The following is a 21,162-nucleotide window of genomic DNA, read 5'->3' on the forward strand; positions in this document are numbered from 1 at the left end:
AGCTCTTAAAAATAGTTGCTGTGGATATTATTATTGTAACTTCAACCTTTTGACTCAAACTCCCATGCACTCTTTGGGAGGAAGGGCAGCCTTGGCTGGGGGTGTGTGTGGGGAGAAGTGGGGTGGATGGTGCTTATATGAACGCCTCTCCCCAGATGCTCTCCCAATCCCAGGCTCTCATTATCCTTCATGCATATTCATAAGGGATGTCCTTAGCCCTGCTCTGTAAATGGGTCAGAAGCAGGAAGTGGAGGCCAGTGTAGAGAGTGAGGTCCAGGGGACAGGAGGCCCAAAGCCAGAGTGCATCTGAGTCCTCATGGATGGGAGGATGGTGAGTGGGGATGGGGCAAGAATGGATTTGGGATGTTGGGGGACGCTGGGGGCTTGGACAGGAGTTTGTTCCTATAATGCAGATTTGAAAACTGAGGCCTAATGAGATCAGATTAAAGAACCCTTGGGGTGAGTGGCCTCAGAAGCCAGAGCCTACCTCCTTTGGGAACTGCAGAGTTGAGATTCTATCTGGGCTGGGTGATGGGCACAGGGGGATGGACCAAATGACCCCTGCATGTTTCTCTCAATGGACATAGTTTCCGTGGCATTGGGTGGAAGAGCTGAATCCTGAATCTCAACCCTCCAGGGAGGTTCAGAGAGGTTGAGTGGCTTGCCACGGTCACACAGCTGTTGACTGTGATCTTGCTTTTGGGGGTTTCAGAAACAGAGCTATTCTGGTCCTATGCAGGAGGTTCAAGGTTGGAAAAAAGGCTGACAGGCTGGCCAGGACCACGAAATGAAGACTTTACTTCGTCATTTTATCTCCTCAATAGTCCCCTGAGATTGCCGGGGCAAAAATAATTATTTCCATTTTACAGATGAGAAGTGTGAGGCTGAGAGAGGAGGAGTCACCAGGACCAAACCACTCAGTGAGTTACCCCCTCTGTGCAGGGTGACAAGGAGGCTGCGAGAGCTGGGCTGGCCTTGCTCTTGGGCAGGAGGGAGGCCAGGACAATGGCAGCACGTTTGCCTTGCTCTGGAAAACCTCGATCCAAAGCCAGAGGGGCTGTACCTTTATACACAGCCATATTAATCCCTCACTCCCTTCAGATAACTGCCTGTTTCTTAGAGCGCTCTCTTAGAAGCTCGCAATTGTTCTGTGAGGGTAAACAGAATGACCGTGGCTATTTCAGGGTAGGGGATGGATGTACAGAGAGGTGAAGTGGCCCCCGGGACAGCATGGGGTGTGGGAGTCTATGGCAGAACGAGAATCCCAGGTGTTGCTCCTCTTGGTCTTGGGCACTTTCTACTGTACCAGGTCACGGGAAGGGAGGGGTGGGGATGGAAAATTTGGCCCTTGCGGCCGAAGTGTCAAAGGAACCTGACCCTGGGATGGGAAGATGTGCAGAGGGCTCACTTCAGACTGCTTGGTGGCATTTCAGGCATAGAGGGTTGCTGTGTAGAAGGTGACGGTGTAGGGGCTGTTTTTGGATCCGACTGTCACAGCCGAATGAGGAAAATGGGCTTGCGGTGAAAGCTCAGACTCATCCAGCAAGCCTTTACTGCCTACTGTGTACCAGGCCCCGTGCTGTGCCCAGGCAGGGCGGGGGGAAGCCAGGGATGGGACAGTCATCAGGTGGCTCAAAGTCTAAGGGCCTCAGACTAGGGAAGGACTGATATATTACTGGACAGAAAAAGAGGTGGACTGGATATTGTCACCTCCAGTTTCCAAGAGAGGCAGTAAGACATCAGGGTCAAAGCCAGACCAGGTGGGCTTCCAGCTCCACTTTTCTGAGCTGTGTGGCCTTGAGCAACAGTAACAACTGCCACAGTGATCCCAGCTGACGTTTATCCAGTGGTCAGTTTATGTCTAGCACGTCACTATTTCTTTGAGCCTCAGTTTCCTCATTTGTAAATTGGGGTGGAGGTGGGGAATTAATCTACTTTTCAGGGCTGATGTGGGGTTCCATTGGTACCATGTGGTGGAAGAGTTTGGCCCATGCTGGGGTTATCTGTGAGGCCAGAGGGAGGTCCGTGTCGTTTTGGAAGCACAAGGGAATCGAGAGAATTTACTTCCTGGTGGCGCCCGGTAGTGGGTTGTGGATGATGGAGGTGGTTCTCCTCCCTGAGAAGATATGGGATGTGAGCAAGGCTTCGGAGGGGAGAAAGAGGGATAAGGAGAAGGACTTTCAAGAGGAGGGCATTGCGTGGGCAAAAGTGTGGAGGAGGGAAAGTGCAGGATGTGTTCAGTCCTGGCACAATTAATGGGTAAGCCTGGCGCTCCGTGAATCACCCCAGGATGCAGTCGGGCCGGATCTGTGGCCCTGGGGCCAGCTGCGAGGCAGGAAGTCTTTCCCTAACATTGTCCTGGCCAGAGTTGGCTGAGGAGAGGGCTGGAGGGTGAGTGGAGAGTAATGACAGAGCCCTCCTTCTGGGTCTCTTACAGGTACCCTTGGAGGGCGATCTGCCAGGAATGTGACCTACTCACCCCTTCTGACCTCCTCAGCTAGGGGCCAGGGCTTGGGCACCCCTAGGGAGCCATGGGCCCCGAGTAGGGGTGCCATAAGACAGGCTGCTGCGAGTCAGAGGTTTGAAGAACAGGTGGAGGCAGGGAGGGCAGTGTGAGGCTGAGGTCTTAGAAGGAACAGCGGGACAGGGGGCTTATATTTGTCAAGCATCTACCATGTGTTGTAATAGCCCTATGAGGTATGTAGCCTCACTTTACTGACAGGGAAACTGAGGCTCAGAGAGGGGAAGTGACTTGCTCAAGCTTCTTTACCCCGTCATGCATCATTGGACACCTACAAATGGAGCAGAGGCTCTGCGCCAAGCACCGAGGAGTCAGCCGTGACCTCTTGCCTTCTGTCCCCAGGGGCGACTGTGTCCTGAGTCACACAGTGGCCTCGCCAGGACTCAAACCTAGGTCTCACTATTTCCAAACGCTCGCTTTGGAGCAGGTACGCGCCTGGGCCGGAGCTGGGTCCGGTTGCGCGGCTCGAGCGGCCGCGGGAGTCCCCAGCCACCGCCTTCCCCTATGGTCCCGCCCCGCGCACCTGCCCCAGGTGAGTCTGGGGCGGCCCCGAGCGCCACCGGAAAGCGTCGAGCGGCTTCGGCAGGTGGGGCGGGGCCGGGGCCGGGGCGGGGCCGGGGCGGGGCCGGGGCGGGGCCAGGCTCGGGCACCCTGATCCCGAGGCCCGCGCGCCGCGCCCCGCGCCCCGCGCCGCAGCCATGGGGGCCTGCCTGGGAGCCTGCTCCCTGCTCAGCTGCGTGAGTCCCGACCCCGCCGCCCCGCCACGCGCCGCCTGCTCCTGCTGCGGCCCCGCACTTTTTTCTGTTCTTCTTCCTTTAAATAGTTTCTTCTTTTTCCTTCCTCCGAACTTGTCTTTCAGGGCCGGCACCCCGCTTGCTCGTCCTTCCAGCCCCTCTGACTCGGCACCCCCAGTCCGGCTCCGGTCCACCCCGACCCCATCCCGGCCGGCGGGCGCGGGGCAGCTGGTGTCCGCGGCTCGGGTTACCGCGGGGGAGGGTGGCACGCCGGGCGGGGCGGGGAGTGCCCTCGGCGGGCGCCCCTCCCGGGGACTGGGGAGACTGAGGCCCGGAGCCCGGGGTGAGGGGAGCGGCCGGCCCCGCCCCCGCCCAACTTGGGGTGGTCCTCGGGGTGCGCCTGTCTGTCCCGGACGCTCTCTTTGTCTGCTCCGCCCGGTGCCGGTGCCTCTCTGCGTGTGCCCTTCTCTGTCCCTCTGGCAGTCGGCCCGTCGGTCTGCCGGTGCCTCTCGGTCCGGCTCAGTTTGTCCCTTTGCATTTGTCTGACATGTGTCCGCTGGTTTGTCCAGCGGTCTTTGTCTTCTGTCTGCCTCCGGTCGGCGTCCGTCCGTCTGCCGTCCGCCCCTCCATCGCTCGGTGCCCTGTCTGCCTCCTTCGGTCTGGCTCGCGCGAACTCCTGGCACGTCCCCGGCGGCCCCCTGGGCCCCAGAGTGGGGATGGGGGTGGGGGGTGGGGAGGAAGCCCCGGACCTGAGCCGCCCTCGAGTGAGGTGGGTGCGGGTGGCACCGACCAATGGGCCAAACTTTGAGTTGGGAAACCAGGAATTGGGGGAGGTTCGTGTGTAGGGGACAGTGCTTGGTCGTTTGGGTGCGGGACCTGGGGGGCGCCAGCCTCTGCTCCTGGGCTGCAGCCAGCGTAGGGGAGGGGCTCCCGCCAGACCCGGCTGCGAGGCCCCTTCTTTCCCTTTCCCAGCCGCTCTCCCTCCCTCTTCCCCTCATTAAATCCGAGGTTCAGTCGGGCGGCCCCTCCCTCTCTGGCCCCACACAAAGAGGCGCCGAGAGGGAGAGGGGACTCCAGTGGCTGCTGAATCTCAGGGCTTGCTTTCCTTTGTCCCTGATGTGTGTGTGTGTTAGGAGGGGGCGTGGGGCGAGAGCTGGGGATCTAGAGAGTTACTTCACAGCCGTTTTCTGAGAATGAGATCAGCGCAGAGAAGCTGTAGAGGGTCCCTGGGCACATCTCCTGTCCTCTCTGGGCCTCCGAAGAGAAGTGTGTGTGTGTGTGTGTGTGTGCAGGAGGAGGAATCAGGCTGGTGGTCCCCCCAGCCCAGTGAATTCAAGGTTTGGGCTGGGGCTGGCCCAGGAAGGGCTCGCTTCCTGGTGAGGGAGGGAGGGAGCGTTTCTTTGCAGCTGACCACATTTACCCCTGGTTGCACCTGGTGCGGCACAGGCCCTGCTGGGCCGGCCTGGCGGTGGGGGACGTTGAGAGGCAACCCCCCAGCCCTCTGTGCCGTGGTCTCCCCATCTGTAAGTTGAGGAGGATGAGAGCGCCTCCCTCACAAAGCTGTTGGAAAGACTAAATGGGATAGGGATGTAGCACAGCTCCTGGCATACAGTGAGTGCTCACTGTGGGAGCTGCAGTTATTTATTATTGAGGAAAGGTGGGTGGAGAGTTCCATTTGGAGATAATGCAAAGCCAAATGCTGCTCTCTGAGTCACAGAATCCTGCTAGGCTGAGCCCAGGCAGGCCTGCTCAAACCCTCAGCTTACAGATGAGAAAACTGTGGCCCAGAGGGGTTAGCTGACTTGCCTAACGTTGCACAGTGAAAGGGTGGAGTCAAGATCAAATCTGATTCCTGGTTCAGGCATCTGCCCACAACTTCCCTCCCTTCCCCACATCCTGGTTGCCTGAGGGACAGGGCTGGCCCAGGGTAGAACTGGGAGGGAACTTAGTGAGTATCTAATATCCACAAGGGACTTGCCCCTCCCTTCAGTGTCCTATTCTGGGGGTTCTGACCTCTGACATTTACGGAGGTAGGTGCTGTCCCGAGCCCCTCATCCATGCCATCTATTGGTTTCCCACCCCCAGTCCTGTAACATCATTATCCCATTTTACAGATAATCATACCAACAGCCACCATTTACTGTGAACTTACTATAGTCCTAGCACTCATGGCATAGAGCTGTCCAGCAATGGTGCAGGCCCAGCACTGTCGTAAGCACTTTATATTATGTATATAATCTTTCATTTAATCCTCACAAAGATCCCAGGGGGGCAGTTAATGCTATTCCCACTTTACAGATGAGGAAACTGGATCAGAGAGGGAAGGTGACTGCCACGCAGCCACACAGCATTAAGTGGTGCAGTTGGGCACTACTGAACGCCAATGACATCCTGTTTCAGTGAAGTTGCCTTACAGGAGGAAGGTTCTAGTGGGGGGGGTGTCCCCAGGCATCTTTAGGAGGAATGTTTTTGGGCAGCTGGGTACGTGAGACTTTTGTATCCTCTCAGCTGCGACCCATTTGCAGACTGTGCCTCTCAGCATTTGTACTGGGCTGAAGGTGAGTCCTGCCCAGATGGGGAGATAAGATGGGCCCACAGGGGTTTGGGTCACCAGGCAAGCCAGCACATGGTGACTTGGCCAGTCAGCAAATATTTAGGGAGGGCCCTCTACATGCGAGGGAGGGTGAAAGGCCTTTGGGTCAGACTGATTGGATTCGAATCCTGGCTTGGCCTCTTCTCATCTGTGTGACTGTGGAATGGAGGAAGTCACTTTGCCCCCCTCCTTGTCTGTAAAGTGGAGAGAACCGTGGTGCCTGCAGCTTAGCGTGTCTCGAGGATTAAGTGGGACTGAGGCATGCACATCTACTTATTTATTTACTGAGATAGAGTCTCGCTCTGTCACCTGGGCTAAAGTGCCGTGGCGTCAGCCTAGCTCACAGCAACCTCAAACTCCTGGGCTCAAGCGATCCTCCTGCCTCAGCCTCCCGAGTAGCTGGGACTACAGGCATGTGCCACCATGCCTGGCTAATTTCTTTCTATTTTTAGGAGAGACAGGGTCTCACTCTTGCTCAGGCTGGTCTTGAACTCCTGAGCTCAAATGATCCTCCTGCCTTGGCCTCCGAGAGTGCTAGGATTACAGGCGTGAGCCACTGTGCCAGGCCCACATCTACATATTAAGCACGAAGCTGGTGTGCAGCAGCCGCAGCATGGACACCCCAGAGTGGTGCATTGCTCAGGACCATGTGTGAGGAAGTGGTGAGGCTAGTAAAACCCAGGGCTGCCTGACGGTAGAGCCTGGGTTCTGAGCAACCCCACTGTCCTGCCCCAGGAGTCCATTTCACAGATGAGGAAACTGAGTCCCATGGAGGTGGGGGAGCCTTGCTTAAGGTCAGACTATAAGCTGATGGTAGAGCCAGTGCCAGGATCTGCATTCTTGGCCCTGCATGGGGGAAGTAAGTATGCCTTGAGAAGTTTCCGGCTGACCTCTTCTCTCCTGTTTTGACTAGTCCTGGGTGGCTCAGCCAGTTCATGAAGACTGCAAACTTCATTCTTGCTGGGGCTAGTTTTTTTTTTTTTTTTTTTTTTTTTTTAAGACAGGGTCTCACTCTGTTATCCAGGCTAGAGTACAGTGGCGTCATCACAGCTCACTGCAACCTCAAACTCCTGGGCTTAAGCAATCCTCCTGCCTCAGCCTCCCAAGTAGCTGGGACTCCAGGTGCCTGCCACCATTCCTGGCTAATGTTTAAATTTTTTGTAGAGATGGGATCTCACTATGTTGCTCAGGCTGGTCTCAAACTCCTGGCTTCAAGCGATCCTCCTGCTTTGGCCTCCCAAAGTGCTAGGATTACAGGCGTGAGCTACCCCACCTGGCCTTTTTGGGTTTTTGTTTTTAAATTGTGGCAAAATATACATAACTTAAAATTTACCATTTTAACCCTTTTTAAAAAGTCTTCAAGGAGATTATAATTTAAGAGATAGATATATTAAAAATAGATTATATATTTAAAAATATACAAAAAATACGACACTAATAATACGGATCCCAGATGAGTGGTGCTGTCAGGAGTAAGTAGCGTCGGTGAACCCACACAATGGTAACTGTGGAATCCATCCTCTTTCCTCATGTCGGCTCTCGCCTGGATTACCAACAACAGCCCCAACTCTCTCTCCTCCCGGTCACTGCACCACCCACTTAGTCAGTCTTCCATTCTGTGGCCAGAGTGATATTTCTAAAGTGCACACCTGATGTCGTTCCTCTTCTTTCGCAATGGTTTCTCACTGCCTTCAGGTTAAAGTCCAGGCTCCTTGGCGTGGCCTGCAGGGACCTTGGTCACCACTTCTGTGACGTCTCCAGCTTCTCTCGCCCTTTCAGCCACCCTGAAAATACAGTGTCCTGTAGCTTTGCAGGTGTCATTCCCTTTGCTGGGAGTGCCCTTCTCCCTTCCTCACCAAGCTGACTTCCTGCTCTTCCCCGAAAATTCCCTGCCCCTGCCTTTTCATTATTTGGTAAAATATGCATAACATAGAATGTGCCATTTTAACCATTTTTAAGTGTGGCATTACGTACATTTACATTGTTGTGTGACCATCACCACCATCCACCTCCAGAACTTTTTCATCTTCCCAGCCTGAAACTCCCATTAATCAGTAACTCCCCAGCCCTTGTAACCACCGTTCTGCCATTTTTCTCTATGAATTTGACCACTCTACGTACCTCATATTAAGTGGGTTCATACAAAGCTTGTTCTTTTGTGTCTGATTTATTTCACTTAGCATAATGTCCTCGGGGCTCATCCATGTTGTAGCAGGTATCAGAATTGCCTCCCCTTTTAAGGGGGAATAATATTCCATGGTAGGGATACAGCACATTTTGTTCATTCGTCCATCCATCAGTGGACACTTGGCTCGTTTGGCTGTTGTTACCTTTTGGCTACTGTGAATAATGGTACCATGAACACGGGTGTGTAAATGTCTGTTTGAGCCCCTTTTTCCAGTTCTTTCCCTTATATATCCAGAAGTGGAGGGCCAGTTTCTTTTTTTTGAGACAGTCTCACTCTGTTGCCCAGGCTAGAGTGCCATGGCGTCAGCCTCGCTCACAGTAACCTCAAACTCCTGGGCTCAAGCGATCCTCCTGCCTCAGCCTCCCGAGTAGCTGGGACTAGAGGCATGCACCATGACACCCGGCTAATTTTTCTATTTTTAGTAGAGATGGGGTCTCACTCTTGCTCAGGCTGGTCTCGAACTCCTGAGCTCAAGCCATCCTCCCGCCTCAGCCTCCCAGAGTGCCAGGATTACAGGCGTGAGCCACTGCGGCGCCCGGCCAGGGTCAGTTTGTTTTAAGGAAAAAACTCAAAACTGTGACTCCAGCCTTTAGCTCCCTCCCTTACCCACCTAGTGCCCCAGGAGTGAGTCTAACAACCTCTGTCGCTGGCTCTAGGGAACCAGGAGAGAGTGTGAAAGCCTGCTCACATCATGCCAAACCACTCACAGTTTCAGAGCTGTCTGGCTTGCCTTGGGAAGTAGTGAGCTCTCTGTCATTAGCAGTGTGCAAGCAGCAGAGCACGGCCGGCTGCTTTCTGGGTGATTCTTCACTGGAAAGAGACTGGATTGGTTGAATGCCAAGGAACCTTGCAGCTTTAAGACTCAGAGACTCAGGGCTTCTTAAATTCCAAGTTCTCCATTCCGAGGGCCTAGGCTGGTGCTAAGATTCAGCCACTGTTCGTGTTATGGAGCACCATGATGTATTGATGGATATTTTGCTATTTTCTTTTTTTTTTTTTTTTTTTTGTTGAGACAGAGTCTCACTTTGTTGCCCAGGCTAGAGTGAGTGCCGTGGCGTCAGCTTAGCTCACAGCAACCTCAAACTCCTGGGCTTAAGCGATCCTACTGCCTCAGCCTCCCGAGTAGCTGGGACTACAGGCATGTGCCACTATGCCCGGCTAATTTTTTCTATATAGATTTTTAGGTGTCCATATAATGTCTTTCTATTTTTAGTAGAGACGGGGTCTCGCTCAGGCTGGTCTCGAACTCTTGACCTTGAGCAATCCACCCGCCTCGGCCTCCCAGAGTGCTAGGATTACAGGCGTGAGCCACCGCGCCCGGCCTATTTTGCTATTTTCAATATTCCCTTATTGTTTTCCCGTCACGATGAGTGCCACAGTAGACATCCGTGTGTTTGTGCGTGTGCACCCGTGTCTGCCCTTACTCCCATGGGCTAGAATTTCTGTAGCAAGAGGTTCTTCTAGGAGCCATTCCAGAGGTGGAATGAATGGATCCGAGTGCATGAACATTTCCAAAGATGCTCTGGAAACAGCTGGGAGCTGGTTTGTGTTTTCCCTCCCTGACCTGGTCTCTCTGACTGCTTCTCAGGCCCTTGGAAATACTGAGGTTCAGGTATCAGGAACATCTGGATTTTGATCTTTAAGAACCAGAGTGAGTTGAAAGGCCAAGCTCCCTGGAAGTGGAACAGTTTTCTTGTGTCTCAGGTGTCTCAAATGGAAGTGGTAACAAGCCAGAGTCAGGACGTCACCAGGCAGTGGGCACCTGGCCCCCGAGGTCAGTCCCAGTGACCTCCCTTGGCTTTCTCTGGGCTCGGAGGGATTGTTTTCATCATGGGATGTTTTTAAATCAAATTAATTGATTAACTGCTGTCAATGAATTAGTGGGCTTGGAAGCAGTGTTACCTTATGGACAGAGCCTGACTCTTGGTGCACACAGTCCTGTGTTTGAATCGCAGCTCTTTGGCTTACTTGCCATGTAACCTTAGTCATGTGCCCTGTCTCAGTTTCCCTATTTATAAATGGGAGGTTACAACACACTTAAATCATAGCATCGGTGAGGCTTAATGTAGATAAGGTGCTTACCACAGTACTTTGGACTGAGTAACCCTTCATAAATAGGAACTATCATTATTATTACTTGAATTTCAGCACTGTTATCGACTTGCTGTGTGACCTCGCCTAAGTTTCTTAACCTCTCTGGTCTCAATTTCTGCATCTGTAAAAGGGGACTAATAACCTGCTCTGTCTGACAATCAGAATGTTCTTTATGGTCTACAAAACATTTTTCTGGCTTTTCTTATCCCCTCACCTACCAAAGACAGCCATGGGTAGGAGGCAGGACTTGGGGGCGGCAGCTGCAAAGTATAACCAGAAGTTGCTGGATGGGTGGACTGTTTTGATTTGGACCATAAGGAATCATTTCATTTCCTGAGCATTTCATTTAGCATTCATGGGGGTGAGAGGTGGGTAAGAGAGGGCATTTCTAGTCTGAGGGACACGTAGGAGGGAGACGGGAAGGCAGCTACACCCAGCACAGTGTGCTGTATTTTGTGCCCAGTCCGGAAAGAAGGGTAGGGGTCTCAGAGGAGCAGCGGTCCTTGTCAGCCTGCTCTCTGCAAAGCTGATCTTTCAATGTGAGGTTATTTCTGTCCGTCGGCTTTCACCCCTTGGATGCTCATTGATCTTGGGATGAAAACCAGGGTCCTGTTCCTGTCTGTGGTCCCTGTGTGGTCTGGCCTTGCCAGCCTGTCCCACCTCACACTCACCACTCATGAAACTTCGGCCACAAGGGCCTTCTTTCCAGTCCTCAAATGCCCCAGCCTCCTGGAACTTTCTTTCCTCCCCTTGGTCTAGCAGTGCCTCCCCATCCCTGTGCTCTCTGCTTAAATGTCATTTCTTCAGGGACAGCTTCCCTGACACCCCCACCCCAATCGAAACGAGGCCCTGCTAGCACTTTCATGGCCCGGGTACCTGTTCTTAGCACTCGTCATGACGTGTGCCATTATCTGCTCAGTGTCTTTCCTGCCCAGGGGAGTTCCGGGAGGGTGGGGCTCGCTTTCTGGGCTCTCAGATACCCAGGTGGGGAGCTGGGGCTGTCTGGGGGGAGGACAGTTTACCGGAGGCATCAGGATATGAGGCTTGTGTCTTCAAACCGGGCTCCCAGAGGGCTGAGTCTCCTTTTCGGGGGCACCGGCTGTGAGCGGTGCGGCCGCCTCCCGCATGATTTCAGCCAGCGCCGGGGACGCGCGGGATCGCCGCTGGGGCGGGGGACTCTGCAGAGGGAAACGGTTAGACCGCCACCTGCTGCCCAGAGCTGGGATAGCCCCAGAGCTGGAAATCTCCGTTCATTCAACCGGTGTTTATTACGCACTTGCTGCTTTTCGTGGTCTTAGCTCGTGTCTGGTACTATGCCAGCCACTTTATATTCCTACAACAGATAGTCCCTAAGCTCCTACTATGTGCCAGGCACTGTTTTAGTACCCCAGTGAAGCAAACACAAGAATCCCTGCCCTGCTACAAAGGGGAGGCAAACATAACAAAATATCAAGCCTATCAGGTGATAGTTAAGTCCCGCAGAGAAAAACTAAGTGCGGAAGGGGAAAAGGGGGTCTGAGGAGTAGGTACCACTGGGATCCTGTTTTCCAGGAAGGGACACAGGTTCAGAGAGGTTGAGTGAGTTGTATAGGGTCACACAGGTAATCAGTGACAGCTGGTCTTCTGATTTTTTTTTTAAACCACTCTCACTCCCTGTAAGAAAAAGTGTGACCCCAGCTCTCACCCTCTCTGAAGCCACAATATGTCCTGAGCTAGATCCAGACTTGAATCTGGGTCCTGGGGCTTACTGGCCGCGTGGCCCTGTATGAACCCGCCTCCCCCTCGGGTTTGACAGTCAAGCAGGATGGCGTCTGGGGAAGAGCGTGCTCCTGCCAGCTCAGCGCAGAGTGGGAGACACTGGTGGGTGCTGCGTGCCTGGGTGGGGAAGGGGAGAGGCGGAGAGTGACGGTGCCGTCCCCTGCCCTCCTGCAGGCGTCCTGCCTCTGTGGCTCTGCGCCCTGCATCCTGTGCGGCTGCTGCCCCTCCGGCCGCAACTCCACCGTGACACGCCTCGTCTTCACCACCTTCCTCTTCCTGGGCGTGCTGGTGTGCATCATCATGCTGAGCCCTGGCGTGGAGAGTCAGCTGTACAAGGTGAGCGGCTCCGGGGCAGGCGGAGCCGGGTGGGGGAGCCGTCTGCGGGGCCTGGCCTCTGGGGAAGGGGCTCCGCTGCTCCAGACTCCGCTGTCCCAGACTTGGGGTTACTGCTAATCAAGAAGAGGTGGCCGGAGTGTTTGGGCACACTGATGGTCTGAGGTTGGACATGGGAGGAGGGCTGGAACCCCACAGGGGGATTCTTGTTTCTCACAAGCTATGGTCCCCTTGGAAGATCGTATCAGTCATTATTGGCCCCTTAGACACCAGCCTAGGGATGCTCTTCTCTGCACACACCCCCTTTTTGTTTTGAGACAGGGTCTCGCTCTGTTGCCCAGGCTGGAGTGCTGTGGTATCATCACAGCTCACAGCAACGTCAAATTCCTGGGCTCAAGCGATCCTCCTTCCTCAGCCTCCCAAGTAGCTGAGACTACAGGAGCATGCCACCATACCTGGCTAGTTTTTCTATTTTTTGTAGAGACGGGGTCTCGCTCTTGCTCAGGCTGGCCTCAAACTCCTGGCCTCAAGCGATCCTCCTGCCTTGGCCTCCCAAAATGCTGGGGTTACAGGTGTGACCCACTGCACCCGGCCACTCTTCTCGCCTTTAATGCCCAAGCCCAGATTGGGGCTCCTAACTCTTCCTTCTATCTCAGCGTTTCATAGCCTGGCACAGGGGGACATTTAGGCCAATGGTTCTCACACTTTGGTGTGTGTCAAGGCGCGAATCCCTGGGGAGTTTGTAGAAATGCAGATGCTCAGACTTCAGGGAGGTCAGAGGAGAGCTGGCCCGGAAAGACCTTAGAAGCTCTGTTCCCTGGGAGGGGGCCCCGGATCTGTTTTCCCCGAGCCTCTCAGGTGGTTCTGATGTAGGTGGTGGGCGGAGCGCACTGCAGGAAGCCCTGCTGTGGAGGTGCGGTGTGCTCCTGAGGCCGTGGGGATAACAGGGAAGCAGACAGAGAGTGACAGGGTGGGACTGCACCATCGGTTCGGGGAGCTCACTCACAGGGCTTCAGCCCCGAATGGTGGGGCCTTCAAGCCGCTCCTTCTGCCTCCACAGCTGCCCTGGGTGTGTGAGGAGGGGACCGGGACCTCCGTCATCCTGCAGGGCCACATCGACTGTGGCTCCCTGCTTGGTTACCGTGCCGTCTACCGCATGTGCTTCGCCATGGCCGCCTTCTTCTTCCTTTTCACCCTGCTCATGAACTGCGTGCGCAGCAGCCGGGACCCACGGGCCGCCATCCAGAACGGGTGAGGGACAGGGATGGGTGCCTGCCTGTACCTGGGCCCCTCCCCTGCCCCCGTGGCTTTCCCCTTCCTCTCCCGTCTCCAGGGATCTCCAGACTCCACCCTCAGACTCAAGACCCCCTGAAGGCAGGAGGGCGCAGCGCAGAGAACAGCTCACTAGTTATACCCATTTCTCAGATGAGGAAATAAAGCTCAGAAAAGGCAACAACAAGCCTAAGGCCACACAGCACTTTAGCGACACAGTAGGGCTGGAACCTGGGTGTCCACCCTCACCCTGCTTGGTCCTTCCCTCTGCCCCTTAGGGCTTTTACTAGGGCCAGGACAGACTTTCTGTGCCTGTCAGACCCTCAGAAGGTCCATCCTCCCCTCTCCCAGTGTCTGCTCTTTGTGGGTGGGGGTTCTGGGCCAGGCCTGGTCCGGCTTCCAGTTCCCCTGTCCCCACTCAGCTTCCCTGTGCGTCCCCTGACCCCTCACCGTAGGTTTTGGTTCTTCAAGTTCCTGGTCTTCATTGGCATCACCGTGGGTGCCTTCTACATCCCCGATGGCTCCTTCTCCAATGGTAGGCGGTGTGGGGGAGGGCTGAGGGGTACCGTGGAGTGGGAGGGGGCCTCAGGCTGGGGGAGCATGGCGGGGCTGCTCTTTGTCCCGGCACCCAGGCCCCCCCAGCAGCTAGCTGGGTCCCTGCCCCCACCCCTGAGACAGCACCGTGGTGCTCAGCCTGTTGCCTTTGGGCAGCTCGGTTAGGGGGGGTCCCGCCTGGCCCCGACCCGCACCTGCCACCCTGTGCGCATCTGTGTGTGTGGCTGAGGGTGTCCCCCCTGAGGGTGGGACTGTCTCGGGCGCGGCACGCACGCTTACGGGATGAGTCCATGTGAGTGAGAGGGAGACCATGGGGAGTGTGCCTGCCCCAAATCCCCGAGCTGCTGTCCCCACGGCCAGACCTCCTGCCTTGCTCCCCTCTCCCCACCAGTCTGGTTCTACTTTGGCGTCGTGGGCTCCTTCCTCTTCATCCTCATCCAGCTGGTGCTGCTCATCGACTTTGCGCACTCCTGGAACCAGCGGTGGCTGTGCAGGGCCGAGGAGCGCGACTCCCGCGCCTGGTACGCAGGTCAGCGCCTCCCCGCGGGGACTCGGGCTTGGGGACGCAGGCTTGGGCAGGCTGGGCTGCCCGAGGAGCCGAGGGCTCCCTGGAGCTGGATAAAACCTGGGGGGGCATCTTGGGGCGACTTCAGGGGGATCAGAGGAGAGCTGACTCGGAAGGGCCTTGGAGGGGGCCAGCAGTGTGCGAGGCCCTTCTGGTGGTGCCCGGACCCAACTTCAAGTGACACTTGGTCATTGACACCCAGTGGCAGGGCGCGTCCCTGTGTCTCTTTCGCTCTTCTGAACACATGAAGAAGAGAGGGTCCCCCAGGTGCCGTGTGGTTTCCGCACCTCCCTCCGCTTGCCCTGCACCAGGCAGCACGTCTTCGGCAGGTGACCTTGTCATAGCAGGTGGATCATTTTAGGCCAGGGTGGGGCAATAGTTCGCAAAGGTGTTGGTAAGAAACGCTGATGGCGTTCCCCGGATGAGGAAGCTGCGGCCCAGAGAGGGGGAGGGCTGCCTGTCGAGCCCCCAGAGGGAGCGGGGGTCCCTGTGCCTCCTGCCCCCGACCCACCCCTCGCTGCCCATCCTGCCCAGGCCTCTTCTTCTTCACCTTCCTCTTCTACTCGCTGTCGATTGCGGCCGTGGCACTGATGTTCATCTACTACACCCAGCCTGACGCCTGCTACGAGGGCAAGGTCTTCATCGGCCTCAACCTCACCCTCTGTGTCTGTGTGTCCATCGCCGCTGTCCTGCCCAAGGTCCAGGTGAGTGTGCCTGTCTCTCCCTGGCCTGGGGCCCCGAACCTGTGGTGGGTGGGGCTTCCTGTAGGAACCTGACTCCTGGGGCAGGGGCTGTCAGTCGCAGGGGCTTGGGCTAAATGTGTGGGCTCCCAGGTCAGCCTCCCCAAGTTAGACTCACGGCTCTCACATCTATGTGCTGGGTGTCTTTGGGAAAGTGCCTTAACCTCTCTGTGCTTCTCTCTCCTCGAACAAAAATGGAATTAATAACACCTACTATTTGAAGTTGTTCTCACAATGGAGGTCCTATCTGTGAGCACTCAGCATGCCTGGCATATACATATCCATCAATCGTTAGCCATTAGTATAGTTATTGTTATTTTTGTTTTTATGCACATCAGGAGAACAGGTTAGGCAGAGTCACTGAGAACTCCTCAACGGTTCAAGAAATGGTGTTGGGGGGGGGGCGGGCAGGGAAAAAGACAGCGGTGCTGGGAGATGCAGCGCCACGGCTCCCAGTCCCATACCGTCTGGAACAATGGGTGGGGGTTCCCAAAGTCACTGTTCTTCAGAAAGTACCACCGGACCACTTGTGAATGTAGTGGCACTTCACGGTGTGGGGTCTCGCATGGCAGGGTTTCACAGGTAGCTTAGGTGGTCTTTGGGGGCCGTTAGCAGAAAGGCTGGGAACCTCCCTTGTGGCCAGAGAGCCTCATTTCCCAGTGAGAAAGTTGAAGCCCAGAGAGGGAGATGCCTCTGTCCCAGGTCACACAGCAATCAGTATTCATTCAGCAAATGCCTCTTGAGCATCTGCTGTGTACCAGGCCCTCTTCTAGGCGTTAGGGATACAGGTGTGAGGAGGAGGAGGAGGAGGAGGAATAATGATGATGGCCAGCAGTTAGTGGCCTCTGTGGTGACATGTGGTCCTCACACCGTCATCATCCCCACTTTACACATGAGGAAACTGAGGCTTAGAGAAGTAAAGAAGCCTGGCCAGGCTCACACGGCTAGGAAGTGGCGGAGCTGGGATTTGAACCCAGGCAGGCTGGCTCCAGGGCCTGTGCTCGTGGTCGCACAGTTCAGATTCGTATTTTTAGGTGCACGTGTGGTGAGGGTGGGCAGGACACGTGGTAGGAGACTGGGCCAGATGAGGCCATTTTGGGTAGCGACTGCCACGTGGAAAGTGGGCGAGGGGGGTGGGCTGAGAGGTAGGCGTGCTGGCAGGGACGGGCTCTCAGGGCCCTGCTGAGAGTCCTGTTCAGACACGCAGGAGCGGCTGCCCGTGCGCAGATCCTGGGTAAGAGCGTGCCAGGGAGGGGGCGCGGCAAGCGCAGCGGCCTGGGGTGCGAGAGGGCCTGGCAGGTCCTGCACGCAGGAGCAGGCCGCGGTGGAGGGGTGTGGCCGCGGAGCAGGTGGAGGTGAAGGCAGGGGCAGACCAGGGAGGCTTTAATTCAGAGTGTGACGAGATGCCACCCTCGAAGGGCTTTCAGCAGGGGAGGAAGTCGAGTCATCCGAGGGCTGTTAAGAGGAAGAAGCAGGACTCCACCTTTGGGTGCTGGGGGGTGTGGTGGGTGGCCTGGCTGGGGTGTTTTTCCAAAGTGGGGTGGGGTGGGATGTCCCTAGGGTCGGAGTGGTTGGTGTGAGTGGGCTGGGGGGCAGTGGGGTGTCTCTGGGCCTGGCAGGGATCTTACTGATGAACGGCTCTTGCCAGGACGCACAGCCCAACTCAGGCCTGCTGCAGGCCTCGGTCATCACGCTGTACACCATGTTTGTCACCTGGCTGGCCCTATCCAATGTCCCCGGTGAGTACAGCCCAGGCTCAAGGAGGCCTGGCCTTGTTTCTGGGCGAGCATTGCCCTGCCAGGGGGCTGGGCACCCTCACAGCTGACAGGGACATCCCAGCTCCATCCGGGGAGGTGGGAGGGCCCCTCTGTTCCCGGGTTGCCTCTTGGCCGTTTTGTCTGCTCTGTTGCTGGAACGTGGCTGGCCGTGCGTCTGTCCGTCCATTTGGGCTGGCTCTCTGGCCATCCTCAGGGCTGCCTGGCTACCCGGACCCAGCCTGCATGGGCTGAGGGTGACTGTGCTCCCATCCCCAGACCAGGAATGCAACCCCCACCTGCTCACGCAGCTCAGCAACGAGACGGTCCTGGCAGGCTCCGAGGGCTACGAGACCCAGTGGTGGGACGCCCCGAGCATCGTGGGCCTCATCATCTTCATCCTGTGCACTCTCTTCATCAGGTGTGGCGGGCCCTGGACTCTGGGGAGGGTCCTGATGGGGCCCAGAGCCGAGTGAGGGGAGGAAGTAGGAGCCAAGACACCAAGCTGGAAGGTGCCCTCAGCAGGCAGCGTGTCCAGCCCTCGTGTTGTAGGGAAACCGAGTCCCTCAGAGGGCACAGTGTGAACGGGCAGCAGACGCAGGCTGGACCCTGCCTGCTGGCTCAGGGCCCTTTCCTGCACGCCCAGCCACCTTGTTCCCAGCTCAGTGGGACACAGGCAGCTTTGGGGTCAGGGAAGAACCCTGGACTAGGGCCAATGGGTCTAGGCTCTTTCTCACCTGCTGTGTGGCTTGGGGTAAGTGGCTTAACCTTTCTGAGCTTTAGTTTCCTCCTCAGTAAGAGGAGGATGACAACCTGCATTGCGGTGGAAGTGGCTGTGACCCCACACTCTGCCCTGAGCATACGATGAAGGTCGCATGGCAGCCTTTTTCAAAGGGGCACCGTAGCTGGTGCTTATCTGCATGGACCCTGCAGCCAGGCGGCCCGTGCTTGAGCCTGGCACTGCTACTTACTAGCTGTGTGATCTTAGGCAGGTCACCTAGCCTCTCTGGGCCTCGATCTCCTTATCTGTAAAATAGGGATAAACATAGTGCCTCCCACAGTGGATTGTTGAAGGGTTATAGATGAATCAATACGTTTAAAACGCTTAGAAAGGAACTTGGCAAGTAACTGCCAAATAAGAGTTGGATATTATTGCAAATAACTGTGAACATCTGCAAAACTAGGTGGATGTGGGTGTCTGTTTTGTGAGTCACCAGATCGTAATGTCAGGTTTAATTATTGTTTACACTGAACCTGGCAGACTCGGAGCCCGCCCCCCTGTGGCCCAGCATTTCCCCCGAAATGCTCCCCTGTTTCCCTGTCTGTCCAGCCCGGACACGACACACCTGCCTCCAGGCCCCTGGGCTAGAACATTCTATGGGCCGTTTCACATTTGGTTTTGTTTTGGCCTTTTTCAAAACATTTTCTCCAAGTTAAGTCTGGGCAGTTCACAGCATCTCTCTCCTTTGTCACATCTGATTGCTTTTCAAGCTGGAAGGGCCCAAATGACCTCTGTTTTACAGATGGGGAAACTGAGACTCAGGGAGGCGGCCGCGAGCACGCAGTGGCCGGAGGAGGGTGGCACTCTTTTCCTGCCCCCGGCAGGTTCACAGCTGTGCCCCACAGTGCCCTGGCCTGAGGCCTCTGCGTGGCACTTGCGGGAGCCCAGAGGTGGCTCTGATGGCCCGGATCTGGGCTCTGCTCCCGGGCATTCCTATGCACATGGTCGCTGGTGACGAGTGTCGGCGGAAGCTCGGCAAGGGCGATTCCTCCACTGGCTGGGGTGAGGCTGGAATCCTGCTCTCCTGTTTTTCCAAAATAAATGCAAGTTGGTTTTTCAAAATTGTATAAGTGTCTCAAACTGTTAAAAACGTCAAAACCTCGTCCTAGAAAAGCAACGACACACAATCTTTACTATCATTATTTTCTTTTTTTAGTGTAAACACGAAGGAAGGGGAGATGGTGGGTAAAACTAATTACCTAAGACAAATAAAAGGAAACAGAATTAATAGCAAATGAGCGCTATTTATTATTAACATTATTAATGAATGCAGTGTCTGGCAGGTGCTGTGCAGTACGAGGTGCTCAGCGCGTGTTTACAGAAGTGGCGAAGGAGCGGGCATGGTGACAGTGCCTGTTTCGTTCAGACTCTGCGAGGCACAGTGCTGGGGGCTTCACGTCCTTGTTCCACTTAACCCTCCCAGCAGCCGTATGGGGGAGGTGCCATTATCCCTGATTTTACAGGAATAATGGACAGACAGGAATCAGAGGCTCAGAGAGGTTAAGTGTCTTGCTCAAGATCACACAGAGTAGGGTTGGGGATGGGGGTAGAGTTGAGAGTCAAAGCAGTTTGTTACCCCCTGGGCCTAGGTCACTGGCCTTCGTGGCTCTGGGGCCATCCGTGTCCAGTGTCATGACCACTGCCCTGGCTGTCCGTTTGCCCATCTTCTCCCCTGCCCCGCAGTCTGCGCTCCTCGGACCACCGGCAGGTGAACAGCCTGATGCAGACCGAGGAGTGCCCAGCCATCCTGGAGCAGCAGCAGCAGGGGGCCTGTGAGGGCCGAGCCTTTGACAATGAGCAGGACGGCGTCACCTACAGCTACTCCTTCTTCCACTTCTGCATGGTGTTGGCCTCCCTGTACATCATGATGACACTCACCAACTGGTACAAGTGCGTGCAGCTGGCAGGGCGAGGGTGGGCCTGGGTGCTACGTGTCCTCTCCTCCCGTCCCTCGCTGGGTCTCCCTGATGCCTGCTCAAGGCTTGGGCTGGGGATGTCTGGGACCCTGCATAGAGCTTGCCGCTTTTCTGCCCCAGCTTCCCTGTCGGTGCCTTAGTCTGCTCTGCTCCTGGCACCTTCACTGGGTGACCGACAGCCGGGGCTCACAGGTCGGGGTGCAGGGCCGACCGGCTTGTCAAATCAGGGATAGATCATGGGGTCAGATTTGGGAGTCATGGTTGGAGGGTTGGGATTAGGGTGTGGAGTATGAGGTCTAGGGCTGGCATTGGGGCCATATGGAGACAACAGATTTGGTCATTTGGTTAACATTGGGGCTGGGAGTGAAGTGGCAAGGTCAAGGGGCCAGGGTCAAGGTAGGTAATAGTAAGGTCAGAGGCCACACCTGGGTCACAAGATCAAGGGTAGAGGCCAAGACTAAGGTCAGGAGCTCCAGGGTCCCAAGGTCAGAGACTAGGAATGAGGTCACAGAATTAGGATCACAAGGTTAGAGACCAGGAGCCAGGTCACAATTTTATGGTCTCAGACTAGGGTCAAGATTGGAATTGAGGTCAGGGTCAGGTCTGTGGTACAAGGTCCAGAGCTATGTCCAGGCCACAAGGCTGAGTGTCAGAAATGTCAGAGGTTAGGACTAGAGTTACAGGGTAACAGCCAGAGATGAAGTCGGGGTCACACGGGGTCAGAAGGTCAGGCGCCAGGACAGGGCTCACGGGAAGGTGGTGTGTTCCAGGCCCGGCGAGACCCTGAAGATGATCAGCACGTGGACGGCCGTGTGGGTGAAGATCTGCGCCAGCTGGGCAGGGCTGCTCCTCTACCTGTGGACCCTGGTCGCCCCCCTCCTCCTGCCCAACCGCGACTTCAGCTGAGACAGCGCCTGCCGCCTGCCCGGCGCCTCCTGGTGCCTGGTACCTCTCGCTCAGTGACCCCCAACCCACCCCGCGCCGCCCCACCTCCAGGACTTGCCCCTGTGCGGGGCCACTCCATTCTTAGTGCCTTCAGGGTCTGAGGACCCCCCCTCCACGGAGCTGTCCCTCCTTCCCCTTGTACCATTGCCCATACTCAGCCCCTTAGGACAAAAGCCCCCCCCCCCCCCGTTCTCAGGCCCCCCCAGGAGACGGGGCTGAAGGAGAGAGCTGCCCAGAGCCGTCACAGGGTGCTCACGGCCATGGGGTGCTGAGGCCCCGGGCACTCCTAGCCCCTCCTGGACTCTGTGCCTTGCTGAGTCTCTGAGACTTTGCCTAATAAACAAGCCAGTGTGTGTACCTCCCCTTGGTCTGGCGCCCTCACCCTCGGCCCAGCGCATCTGGCCAGTGTGGGT

The 21,162-nt window shown here is 56.1% G+C and overlaps 1 protein-coding gene across 3 annotated transcripts; it reads left to right on the forward strand.

The window, feature by feature from the left end:
- Positions 1-256: 256 nt before the first annotated feature.
- On the forward strand, positions 257-21,100 carry SERINC2 (serine incorporator 2). Of its 3 annotated transcripts, XM_069477581.1 has the most exons (11): positions 257-331; positions 870-920; positions 12,063-12,224; positions 13,282-13,472; positions 13,949-14,028; positions 14,440-14,577; positions 15,148-15,317; positions 17,002-17,092; positions 17,387-17,528; positions 19,572-19,778; positions 20,575-21,100. In XM_069477581.1, exons 1-11 carry the CDS (start codon positions 317-319, stop codon positions 20,708-20,710), a joined length of 1,383 nt encoding a protein of 460 aa, XP_069333682.1. In that variant the 5' UTR covers positions 257-316; the 3' UTR covers positions 20,711-21,100. The 3 variants fall into 3 exon arrangements, with proteins under 3 accessions (XP_069333682.1, XP_069333683.1, XP_069333684.1); XM_069477582.1 differs by lacking the exons at positions 257-331; positions 870-920 and adding an exon at positions 3,180-3,258; XM_069477583.1 differs by lacking the exons at positions 257-331; positions 870-920 and adding an exon at positions 4,013-4,028.
- Positions 21,101-21,162: the final 62 nt, after the last annotated feature.

The sequence above is a fragment of the Eulemur rufifrons genome, chromosome 8, assembly GCF_041146395.1.
Source record: "Eulemur rufifrons isolate Redbay chromosome 8, OSU_ERuf_1, whole genome shotgun sequence".
In the NCBI taxonomy this organism is placed as follows: domain Eukaryota; kingdom Metazoa; phylum Chordata; class Mammalia; order Primates; family Lemuridae; genus Eulemur; species Eulemur rufifrons.